At 37.2% G+C, this 13,033-nt stretch overlaps 1 protein-coding gene across 1 annotated transcript in view; it reads right to left on the reverse strand.

Annotated features, from left to right (window-relative positions):
* The window catches only part of SLC9A3 (solute carrier family 9 member A3), a 51,021-nt gene that overhangs the window by 6,174 nt on the left and 31,814 nt on the right, over positions 1 to 13,033 (reverse strand). The window contains exons 6-10 of the mRNA XM_051611751.1: positions 12,719 to 12,939; positions 10,463 to 10,665; positions 9,563 to 9,652; positions 7,896 to 7,966; positions 2,797 to 2,926 (exon numbers count right to left, since the gene is read on the reverse strand). Of these exons, the coding sequence (XP_051467711.1) occupies positions 2,797 to 2,926; positions 7,896 to 7,966; positions 9,563 to 9,652; positions 10,463 to 10,665; positions 12,719 to 12,939 (715 nt within the window). The remainder of the gene's footprint in view (positions 1 to 2,796; positions 2,927 to 7,895; positions 7,967 to 9,562; positions 9,653 to 10,462; positions 10,666 to 12,718; positions 12,940 to 13,033) is intronic.

Consider the following 13,033-nt stretch of genomic DNA (forward strand, 5'->3'; position numbering starts at 1 on the left):
ACCGTTTGAAAGAGGTTAGAGAATTAAGAGATGAGATGCTGAAGGGATGAGATTTGCCTTAGTTCTAAAACTGGTGGCACAGAAGTGAATTGCTGGAGAAGCTCAGAAACGGTCTCCAGTACTGTCTTCAAGTACTTCTTGTGTAATCTCTAGTTTAGGAAGAGGTTGAAGTGACATCATAGCTATATGAGCTGAAAATATCTATGGTTTTGAATCACAGCTGAGAGAAATCACATAGCAGGTCTCTACATTTTAAACTGCAATGAATACACTAAGAAAAACCATCTCCCTTGCAGAATATTGAAAGATATTTTATCTGTATTTATCCAACTTTAATTGTATTGTGTTCTCTTTACATTTTTATATTATTAGGGCAAATCAAAGAGATGTTTCCTTTTACTGCAGTAGCCCACATATATGTCAACAGCAGTATGTGTTGGATCAGATCTGTGGCATTAAAAAGTACACTCTGGCCTCTGTAGACAGAAAACTTGAGGGGAAAAAAAATAAATTCTCAGTCAGCATCATCCTGTCCATTTTCTTTAGTGCATCTGACTTTCTTTTCAAACCAAATTTAATGTTTCAAACATACATCATACCATATAATTAGTGGAGGAAATTTTAACCAGAAGAAGTTATGAACTCTAAGTGTTTTATGAACTCTAAGTGTTTTATGAACTCTAAGTATTTTGAGTTACTTCTATTCACTTGTTCTGTGTTATTTTCAGGTTGCCTAGATTAGGCTCTCTCCTCACCATGGCAAGAAATTTATTTAGGTTCCGACTGAACTCCCTCAAAGTGTTGTTTGTTGTACAGATGCACCACAACAGCAGAGCTGAAAAAAAGACAAATTTATAAAATACTTTTTTAAAGTCCTGAGTTTCTTGCAAGTGAAAAGAGAGCAAGTAACTGGGGGTAGCAGATCTTTACTCCTCCTCCCTTTCCAATGTCAGTTTGTAAGTCACAGATAACTAGCTCAAAAATATATTTCAAAAGTCAAGTAAAATTTGTTAGAATAGTGTAGAACAGTAGTAGCAGGTATTAAAACGAGAAAGGTGGAATAACTTTAGTATTCACACCTCATGACTGATCAGGCATATTAACATAATTTATTTCATTGAAAGAAACCGTGTTGCAAATCTTTTGTAGAACTGGAGAACTTTTAATTTCTTTGTCTAGTATTATCAGATCAATAAACAACCACCAACAGAATTTGTCTGCAAGACACAATATATACAAATAGTATTTGAACTAGGGTAGGCAAAGTTAGTTTCCTTGTGTTGTGAAGTGCAGTAAGGCATAATGAAAAAGGCAACTCTCCTAAAAAATTAATAATTTAATTTAATCTGACATTACTATATGGGATTAAGGACATTATTGGGTAAATAATCTGAGGCTAAATCTGCATGACTTAGTGAATTTTGGAGACCTTTGCATCTCTTAAAGAGAAAAAAATACTGTAACGAATCTATGTAACAGATTCAGCAGTAAATCTGAACATGAGTCTCATGTTCCTCAACATGAAAGTAATTATCTAACTTTCTTCCTCTGAGGCATGACCTAGAAAGCACCATGAGAAAGGAAATTAGTTCCTCAGATTAAATGCTCTGAAAACTGAAAGGGTAATTTACCAAATCTCAAAAGGATGTATTTGTTTATCTTGCAACCCATTCCCCATTTTTCACACTAACATAATTTCTGAATTTAATCTTATTTTCTGAATTTGATCTTTGAAATACCATGTTTCACTGAAAGATGTCTGCCTGGCTATAGCTCATTTTCTGTAAAAGAGAATAGTAATAGTATCACACTAATATATTTTATTTTTAGAAAATGAATAAATTGGTTTATCACCTAGCTGTGAAAATGAGTTCAGCTGGAGGTTGTGTGCATAGATAGATTACCAATTCAAAGATTAATTTTAAAATGTTCAAAATGTTCTATTCGTAGCTTTCTTCTAAACTGTATGAATAATGCACATTTGTGTTGATTTGAACTAAGGTGACCAGTTTCATACTAAAGAAGATTAGCAGCTCTTTCACAAACTGCTAACATTACTCCAGTCTGGAAGTGGTATTCCTGCAGAAGGCCAGTAACTTTCTTCCATTCTGTAACCTAAAAATTTTATCCTGTTTCGTCTTTAGTTTCTCTAAATGTCACAATTGTGTGACTGTGTTTGATATCTGCAGTATATCACTTTAACCCTAATTTTTGAAGTGTGGGTGGTATAATACCTTTGAATTAAAGTTACCCTTCCCAGTTTTTTAGCATTACAGTGATCTGGCAGAATGAGATTATCACAGTCCACTCCTTTGGTCATATAACCGCACCATTTGGAAGCGAGCTTCTTTAAAATCAGTTTTCTGATCATATAGAGCCACTGTGCTGCAGGAGTCAGGCTCTGTTGAACACATTTAGAAAGACAGTAGTTTGCCTGATCCCTTTGGACTTACAGTATTTTTAAATGTGATGGATATAGAAACAAAGTTATTCAGTATAATCCAAAATCCATCACATTTAAAAATACTGTAAGTCCAAAGGGATTATATAATACTGAGAATTACAGCCACTCAAACAGGCGATATTGAGAATCAAAACACCTCTAGGAAAAAAAAAAAAAAAGGAAAAAAAAAGCAGAGCAGAAATTACAACAGTTCTCTTTTAGACATCTCCTGCTATATATCAACTTTAGATTATACATTTTAAATTAAAAAACAAACAAACAAAACAAAAAACACCAACAACAATCCATAACCCAAATAAAACTATAATATGTCAACAAGTGTGCACAAGTACCTCAGCTACATAGCTGATTGCATCCTTCAAGTTGAGTTCATGGAAAACATTAAGGATCTGGTCTCTTGATTTTTGAGCAGATCTTCTCATCAGTACTTTACTGAGGAATTTCCTATCAAAATTGGACCACCTGGTAATTTAAACAAACTGTGTAAATTACAACAAGAGATTTTAGTTTCACAGCATTTCTAGCTTAACATAAATTATATTTTTGTGAGCTAAGCATTTTTAAAAAAATTATAAACACATCAATGTGAGGGATTTGTGTTTTGAAGCTTTTCAGTTAACATTTAAAGAAAGTTAAGGAAAAGCCTATTACGGAGTTATGCAGCTGTCACAAAGCATTTCATAGCTTCACTTACAAACACTACTGCAATGGCAAGAGTACTATAATTACAGTATCCCATTTCAGAGTCACTAGGACATTTTATACTCTGGGAGATCATGATACCTTATTTTTCCACTTCTGATTATGCAGTGCTATACTGAATAGCTTCATTCTAAATGTTTAATTTTCATTCCTCCTTTGGAAGGGAATCTGCTTTCCCTCAGTTGTATTGTAGGACAGCCAGCCTAGAAAATCAGTTAACAGCGCCCTTCTAAAACCACTTACGAAGATGCCTTATTCATGCCATTGATGTTAAGTGGGGATAGAAGAGATGTGTATTTCTAAGCTTGTCTGATAGGAGAATGATTGCCATTTTATATTTAGGCTTTGGATAATAAAGGCTTCTTTACTTCCAACTGCCTTCCTCAAGATTTTCTCTAAAGGGCATGAGGCAACTTTGGACACTACTATTCGAATTTATTCTATCCATCTTGCCCAATGACTATCTTGTGTACAACTTCTTATTTGGATTGTTTAAATATCTTTGTTGATAAACATTATTCACAGAATTGATAACTATTCTCCATCCCTTGCCGGAATGTCTGACAAGCAGTCTCTAGTTCAGACTGCTTCACTTGAGCACATCAGTGAGGATGTTAGGGGCTGCCATTTCTTTAAGACAGCAGCACATTCATACACATGTAGTCCAAAGAAGCCGACTTAAGGTGGCCTCATTCAAAATACATTAGATTAGTCCTCAAGCCACAAACTTAATCATTAATCTACATTAAGCTATTCTTTCTGTTGTTACTAGGATATTACTTTCTAAGAGGGTAGATTAAGACTAGATATAAGGAAGAATTTTTTTACAAAGAGTAGTCAAACACTGTAAAAGGTTGCCTAGAGAGGTGGTAGAAACCACATCCCTGGTAACATTCAAGGTCAGGTTGGGTGGGGCTCTGGGCAGCATGATCATTTTTAAGATGTCCCGTCTGATTGCAGGGGGTTGGACCAGATGACCTTTAAAGGTCCTTTCCAACCCAAACTGTTCTATGATTCTACAGTCTAAAATGTCAAACCCTAATCTGCTGCTTTGAAAATATTTGACTCCATCTGCAAGACAGTATTTCAAAACTTGTATTATAGCCTACTGAAATTTATTAGCAAAACGTAAACTTGAGGGGAAGGCTCTTGATGTAAATTACCTGGACCTTTGTAAAGCCTTTGATACTGTTTCCCACAGCATTCTCCTGGACAACTGGTTATATATGGTTTAGACCGGGGCACACTTTGCTGGGTAAAAAAATCTGGCTGGATGGCTGGGCCCAGAGAGTTGTTATCAATGGAGTTAAATCCAGGTGGTGGCCAGTCATGAGTGGTACTCCCCAGGGCTCAGTGTTGGGGCCCATTCTGTTTAATATCTTTATCAATTATGTGAACAAGGGGTTCTAGTGCACCCTCAGTAAGTTTGCAGATGACACTAAATTGGGAGGGAATGTTGATCTGCTTGAGGGTAGGAAGGCTTTACAGAAGGACCTGGACAGTCTGGATTGATGGGCCAAGGCCAAGTGAATGAAGTTCAACAGGGCCAAGTGTTGGGTCATGCACTTGTATCACAACCAGTTCATGCAACACTGCAGGTTGAAACCTACCCAGAGGAAAAGGATGTGTTGATTGACAGCCAGCTGAATATGAGTCAGCAGTGTGCCCAGGTGGCCAAGAAGGCCAACAGTATCCTGGCTTGTATCAGGAATAGTGTGGACAGCAGGAGTGGGGAAATGGTTGTGCCTCTGTACTTAGCACTGGTGAGGCTGCACCTTGAGTACTGTGTTCAGTTTAGGGCTCCCCACTACAAGAAAGACATTGAGATGCTGGAGCAAGTCCAAAGAAGGACAACAAAGCAGGTGAAGGGTCTGGAGAACGTGTCATATGAGGAGTGGTTAAGGAACTGGGTTGTTTAGTTTGGAGAACAGGAGACTGAGGGGAGGAGATCTTATCGCTCTCTACAAGTACCTGAAAGGAGGTTGTAGGGAGGTAGGGTTTGGTGGTCTCTTCTGCGTAGTAACAAGCAACAGAACAAGTGGAAAGGGTCTCAAGATGCACCAGGAAAGGTTTAGACTAGATTTTAGAAGAAATTTCTTCGTTGAAAGGGTTATCAAATCCTGGAATAGGCTGCCAAGGGTGGTGGTTGAATCAGCATCCTTGGAGGTATTTAAAAGATGTACAGATGTAGTGCTTAGGAACATGGTTTAAGCACTGGACTTGGTAGAGTTGGGTTAATGGTTGGACTCGATGATCTTTAAGGTCTTTTCCAACCAGAACAATTCTGTCATTCTGTAAATAATTAGGCCAGATGAAAGAGGATGTTCTATTTGGGAAGCCTCATGAAAATTCTTCATTACATTAATGAACAAGAGCAAAAGGAAATAATTGAAACTGTCCCTATAATTAGGTACAGTCAGGTGAGCAGTTCTGCTTGAGTTCGGATGAAGTCTAGCTCCAGCCTAGTAGTTGTATAGTTATATGAGCATAATGCTCAAGTTAAGCTTCTCAACTAGGGTTAGGGAAGTACTCTGCAGAATGCTAACACAACCACATGGCTTTTGGATTGGAATTAATATGTTGAGTTAACAGGACATTAGTGGGTTGGAACTATGACTGTCTGCACCTATGAAATTAACTAACTCCTGGGAGAGAAGGACCTCCTAACCTTAAATAACACTCCAGATTTCATGTCTTTTTTTTCACATGTATTCATCTAGAGAATGGAAGTCTTCCCCATCACAATGGTAACTCTTCATGTATATTTCAAAGAAAATGGTGTCTGTATTTTTCAGCTGCATTTCAGTCTGCATTTTTCACTTCTCTCAAGATCAACCAACTATTAACAGAGGAGGATGGAAGTGATCCATAATGTTCATTATTGATTTCAAACTAATCAGCTTAAATTTCAAGGCACCCTCTGCCACCACTTTCAGAGGTGTTGAACATAACCTTTGTACAAATAGGATAAACAACTAGTACAATCATGGTAGATACATTTTTAGTGTTTACACATACAAATAAAGTTCATACGAAGGAGTATTTCAGAGAAGGATCAACATCAATATTTTAGGTTAAATGTTTGTGGTACTGGCCAGTTCTCAGATCTTGAGAGAATCTGATCTTTGAATGTGAACTGAATAAGCAGTGTGCCTGGGTGGCCAAGAAGGGCAAAAGCATCTCCTGACCTCCATCAGAAATAGTGTGACCAGCAGGAGTAAGGAAGCGATCATGCCCCTGTACTCAGCACTGCTGAGGCTGCACCTCGAGTATTATGTTTAGTTCTGGGCCCCTCACTATAAGAAGGACTTGAAAGGAATCTGAAAGGAGGTTGTAGTGTGGTGGGTATTTGCCTCTTTTCCCAGGTGAAGGGAGTCATGATAGGACTAGAGGAAATGGCCTGAAGTTGCACCATGGGAGGTTAGGTTTAGACTGGATATTAGGAAGACTACCTTTACCAAAAGAGTAGTCAGGCACTGGAACGAAATGCTCAGAGAGGTGGTTAAGTCACCATCCCTGGTGGCATTCAAGAAATGTGTAGATGAGACACTTCAGGGCAGGTGCTAGTGGGCAAGGTGGGTTTTTTGTGAGTTGTTTGTTGTTGGGTTTGTGGGATGTGTGGTTGTGGTTTTATGTGGGTGTTTAGTTTGTTGGTTTGGGTTTTTTTTTTCCTAGGTGGATAGTTAGACTTGGTGATCTTAGAGGTCTTTTCTAACTGTGACAATACTGTGATTCTGTGATTTGCGAATGCCTGATCTGAACTGTGGAAGAAAAAGATTCCAGTTGTAGAGGACAAAAGTCGCTATTTTCACATTTGCTGTATTTCCAGTATTTTCAGTATATGGAATCATAGAACGGTTTGAGTTGGAAGGAATCTTAAACATTATCTAGTCCCTGCATGGGCAGAGACACCTTCCACTAAATCAGGTTGTTCAGAGCCCCTTTCAACCTGCCTGGGAGAGAGCATCCACAGCTCTTCTGGGCAACCTGTTCCAGTGTCTCATCACTCTAATATTGAAGAATTTCCTCCTAATGTCTAATCTAAATATCCACCCTTGCAGTTTGAAAGAACTACCCCCTGTTCTGTTGCTACAAGCCTTTGTAAAAAGTCCTTCCCCAGCTTCTCTGTAGGCCCCTTCAAGTACTGGAAGGCTACTATAAGATCTCCCCAGAGTCTTCTCTTCTCCAGGCTGAACAACCCCAACTCTCTCAGTCTGTCTTCATAGGATAGGTGCTCCAGCCCTCTGATCATCTTCATGACCCTGCTCTGGACTTTCTCCATGAGCTCCATGTCCTTCCTGTTTTGGGGTCTCCAGAACTAGACACAATGCTCCAGGTGGGGTCTCACAAGAGCAGAGTAGAGGTGCAGAATCACTTCCCTTGATCTGCTGGCCATGTTTCTTTTGATGCAGCCCAGGATATGGTTGGCTTTCTGGGCTGCAAGCACACGTTGCCTGCTCATGCTGAGCTTCTTGTCATCCAACACCCCCAAGTCCTGCTCTTCAACACTGCTCTCAATTAATTCTCTACCCAGCCTGCATTTGTGCTTAGGATTGCCACTCACCATTGTGTAGGAACTTGCACTTGGCCCTGTGGAACTTTTATGTATAACCTTTTAAACTCCATTTTTACATCCTTGCTGTCTCTAAGCTCCTAGGCTTACAAAGTTTTAATTTACAGATAAAATTTCCTAGCAGTATTTCAACATTCCAAGTTAGTTACTGCTTACTTGTCTCTCAGATAGTTATGTCCTATTTGTCCAGAAATGTCTTCTACAGCAGAAAGAATGTGATCAAAGGCCTAGGAAAGCAGAAGCAGAATTAGTGTATTTACATCAATAAAATACATAATTAGAAAATAGTTCAATTTATGTCAGATTAGACTAGGTGACTACACAGAATATTTTTATTGCTGCTAAGAACGTTTGGTTTTTTCCTAATTTACAGAAATACAAACTACTATCTACATTTCTTCAAAGGTCCTGTGCTTTCCAATAATTTCTTTATAAATTTAGTAACTATTCTTGAATTATAAGGGTATCAGCAAAAAGGTACTTTAGTCCCCATTTTAATCAATTTTAAGAATCTTTTTATCAATTTATTTTGCCATCTCCAGTTTTGCCTTATGAAATATATATCAGCCACTGTTAGTGTTGGTGATTAAATCAGTTGAAAAATTTTCCTACTGTATTTTTAGATTGTTCAGGAATCCATACTTCCCTCAGAGTAGAAATAGGCAACATTTGTTTGCTATCTAGGGCAAAATCCTACAGCCAGTATATTAGATGACTGATAGAAATCCTGAGGTTTTTTAGAATTTTGTCTTTTTCTGTATATGGTTGTTAATATTTCACTCTGGACACTGGAGTGATTAGGGCAGAATATACAGCATGGTAGGTTTAGAAGAACATGATTGATACAGATTATTCCTGAATATAATATTAATTACTGCCTCAGGATATATCTGACATGAAAGTGGAGAAAATTATATTAAAAATAAGTTGTCTCCCTCCTACTCCATGTGAATAGAGAATGCCCTCCTCTCTGATAACTAAAGCATAATGTTTTTATTCAGTACTCTGCAGAAACAAACCGTGCCCTTTACTGAGGTGTTAATTCATTTCAACATCAAAACAGGCAAGATTAGAAGCTCATAAAAGAATGTGTTAAAATACTCAGTGCAGGATAGCTGTGTAAATATGAAAAGTTTCTGAATTAAAGAAGGCCATGAAAGGTGTCCTATAGTCTTCTTGTCCTTTAACCCATATTTGTAATTAAAATATATGTTTTCTTTTACTGAACAAAAACTTTATAATGTATGAAAGGGAATGGAAGAGATCATGTTTCAAAATCTTTTAGAAAGTTAAGGAAATATAGGCACACACAGCATTCACACTGAACCTAAACTATTACCATTAATCTGGAATTTCAGTATATAATTAACGTCTGCACTTGGCAGGAGGCCACAGCAGACTACCTTCCCATGATTACATGGGAAGATGCAAGATACAAAGTCTGATTGCATATCTTTTCTATAAATACAAAATATTTAAGAAGGAAAAATAAACTTACTTCCACATGCTTTGTCCTAGTGATCTTCAATCAAATATTCATCTATTTTAGATCAAGAGAAAGAAGCATATTCCAGCCATGCTGTTTCCCCAGCACTGTCAGCACTATTCAATTTCCAAGTGAAAGACCAGAACCTTCTGCTGCATAGCCCCTCACAAGACTAATCCCAAAGACAATTCACAACCTACAGATAATCTTTGGAATTTGGAGGACTTGCATGTTTGAAGGATTTTGTACTTGAAATTTTATTTTCCCCTCCCTTCCAAAAAAACCACTCTGTAAAACCCAAAAGATACCATAGTTTGTTTCTTTTTAAATATCTTACTCTGCCATGAAGTTTCTCATTCAGTTTTGGCTCTCTGTGTTCAGTTTTCTTCACTTTCAGCCACTGTACCAAAGGCTTGATAGTCAGTCCCTAAGAATATAAGTATGATAATAAATACTTATGAATTATCTTAAATTTCCTACCAGCTGGTCATTGTTAAAGAGAAATAGAGCATTTTTGTATGTTATATGGTGGTTCTCATACTTCTTCAGTTGAGCTTTATCCCCCTAAGAAGACAAAATAATGCAGTAACCCCAGCTCCTGTTACAAAGGTTTGAAAAGACACCAACTAGGGGAAAGATAAGTCTTCTCTAAGAAAAAAATGATAGCAGAAGGGTGAAAAAGTTTCCTATGGTACCAAATGTGGTATTTTCTGCACATATCAGGAGTTTGTGACCACATTTAAACTTTCTATAATAAATGTATATAATAAATGCATAGCTGGTATATATTGATGTATCTCCATTTAAGTTAATGTTGGTTTTTTTCCTCCAGAAAATATTTTTTTTTTTGGATCCTAAATACTTTCTTGTCCCAGTACTTACAGTTATATTTTTTAAAAAGCACTTAGGCTCAGGTAGATAGTTTTGCCCATAAAAAGGACTGTTTCCTACAGTTATTCACGTGAGATAAAGACTGTTTAAACAGATATTAACTTGAGAACTATTAGTACCAAAAGCTAAGACTGAACATTTTTTAGCACAGAGGAAATTGTGTTTGGTCTCTCATGGTGCTATATGAAAACATAAATAGGATCTTTGTTACTAAAATTACAAGTTCAATTATGCTTTCAGTTGAGTGAAACAATAAGCAACCTTTAGCTAAGAACTGCTTTAAGCATTTGATACTTTAGAGGGACTCCTTCTCCTTGCCAGAAACATGCTTAAGAAGTTGAATTACCTGAAAAATAACAGTAAAAAACACAACAATGATAGTTGTGCTGACAAACAGGTTTTTCTCTTCCACTTTTTTCTCATCCAGAAGTACAACCAGAGCAAAAGCAACCGCTCCACGTAGTCCACCATATGACATCACCACCTGGTCTATTATCTCCAACTGGACCATTCTGTAGTGGTTAAGAATCCATGTCTGTAAAACTACACCTACAAGAAACAAATTCCAGCATGTCTAGAAATACTTTTACAAAAGGTCAATATCCCAACTGTGCATAGCAGAAATGGTACCACAATTCTGCTTTCATAACAAATTCTCTACCCCACCTACTTCTTTTTCTGTATTACTACACTGCCAAGGAGGGCAGGCCCACTTCATACCTTCCCCACTTTGTACCTTGCCCTTTATGTTTAGTTAAAGGAATTAGAGGAATCCTCTGTCTGTGAGTCAGCATCTCTTCTGACAGTGCTGCCCTCTGGCATGGGCACTACAAGTGAAATTCTGCTGTGTGCTGACCTTTGAAATTCGTAGTCGAGAAACAATAGGATTTCTAGCACCATAGTCAGTGACAGACTTGATCTTAATGGTCTTTTCCAACCAAAATGATTCTATGATTCTATGATATGCATAGGGTCTTTTAACAGAAAAACAAATTGGTTGAAACAGTGTTGATTTAAGGAGTAAGCGTGGTACTCTTTACAAATCACTAAAAATTACTTTTGTGTCATCATCTTATGAAGTGTCGTGTACTTATGGTAACACAGTATTTAGGCTTACAGGTGAGATGCTGCCTGTTGCAGGAGACCTAAAGCTCCAGAAATCACATCTCCCAGAGCTCCCTCAGTACAAAAGGAAATCAGCTATGTGTTCCACTGCAGCAGGACAGGACTGTTCACCAGTAGAAAAGAGATGCTTCTCTTTTTAGCGAACTTTGAACTTTTGCTAAATGAAGAGTGTCTTGTGTATATCAATATAAGTGAGGCTTCTAGTGGAGGAGACCAGGAAAATCAATCCATGCCACCAATCTGACTCCTCCAAGGGTGTCAGAGCTGCAACTACCTAAGGCCTTACATTATCAGGTCTTTAGTAATTTATCAATGTCTAAGCTTAATTTCTTTAACGGATGTCTATTGTTATTGATTAATATTTACTATTTAATTATTGATCACACCTGTTATAGGATTGTTAACCCCTCTCTCCAGGAATAAAAGTGACAATGTCAAGATACCGAAAAATTGGTTAAACATCTCATGAACATCAGCAGTTCCTGAGAGGTGGCTAAATGAACAATAGCTATAGACCATTTAGAAAGGAGAACATGGGCTAAAACCCTCATTCACTCCAGGAATATGTAGGCAGAATAAGAATATAGTCTAGGAAAACACCCAGCTATACAGATGTGTTACCTTTTATTTGAATTTAACTCAAGATAAACAGGCAAATAAACACATTTAATTTATTCCCAGGTGTAAGTAAATACACCAAATCACTCAGTGTGTTGCTCTGTAGAAGTACTTCATTCTATGATTTTAGTCCCTGTGTTATTTTACAAAACAGTGAAGTAGAACTACATAGTTGGGCAAATCTTCATTGGTATTTTGAAATGTTTGCAAACTTACATAAATGCAGTAATTTGACAGTAAATAATCCCTACCTACCACAGTCTTATTTACTCAGTTTTTCTCCATCCCTGAGAGTTATCTTAAGCCAGAGAACCTGTGGTGTAATTATATACGGTCTTACATCACTGTGTTTCTCAAACCTGAAGTCAACCATAAAATAAGCTTAAGACAATCTCTTTATTACCAAATGGAAATAACTGAAAGAAAGAGATGGCTGACAGGACTCATCTAGTCTGTTAGGCTGCAAGTTAGAGAACAAAGTCCATTTTGCTAGGAGATTTTGCCAATACCTAGTGCTGGGTCAACAAAGGTTAGCCACTGGGTGATTCCTGTTATCCACTAGGCTAGTCATATTCTCACATCATTAGAAGTCAAATCCTACTATATTTTCAATGTATGATGAAGCTTACTGTAGAGATCTCCCCTCATAACCCAAAACCAACTATAAATTTAACTAAAATAAATGGAATATTTTAAAAAGAAAAAGTCTAGAAATTCAAATTATTATTTTCTGTTGTTTTGGTTTTGGTTGTGTGGGGTTTTTTCGTTTCTGGTTATTGGTTTTGTTGGGGTTTTTTTGAAGAATATGTGATTACATCAGCAATACAATGCAAGGCCAAGAAAAAACTTATCTGCTTACCAATAACTCTGTATACTGAGATGAAAACCAGAGTCAATAGAATAAATGCCGTATTCCAAGTCCAGATGTTTGGATTTACAGCTGAAATTCCCAGGAACATGAAGATAATAGTTTCTGCACCACTGGCCATCATCTTCATGGTGTATCTTACAGTTGTAGAAGATTGTTCGGATATGTTAGCCTTGACATATTTCTGACAGCAGATGCCACAGAAAGTTATCCTAAGAAAAAAAAAAGCAAACACCAAAAACAATTGTTCAGAAAATATTTGTTGTGGCATTTAAAATTTTTTCCATCTGTCTGTGACATAGTGAT

Source organism: Apus apus, chromosome 2, assembly GCF_020740795.1.
Source record: "Apus apus isolate bApuApu2 chromosome 2, bApuApu2.pri.cur, whole genome shotgun sequence".
NCBI lineage: Eukaryota > Metazoa > Chordata > Aves > Apodiformes > Apodidae > Apus > Apus apus.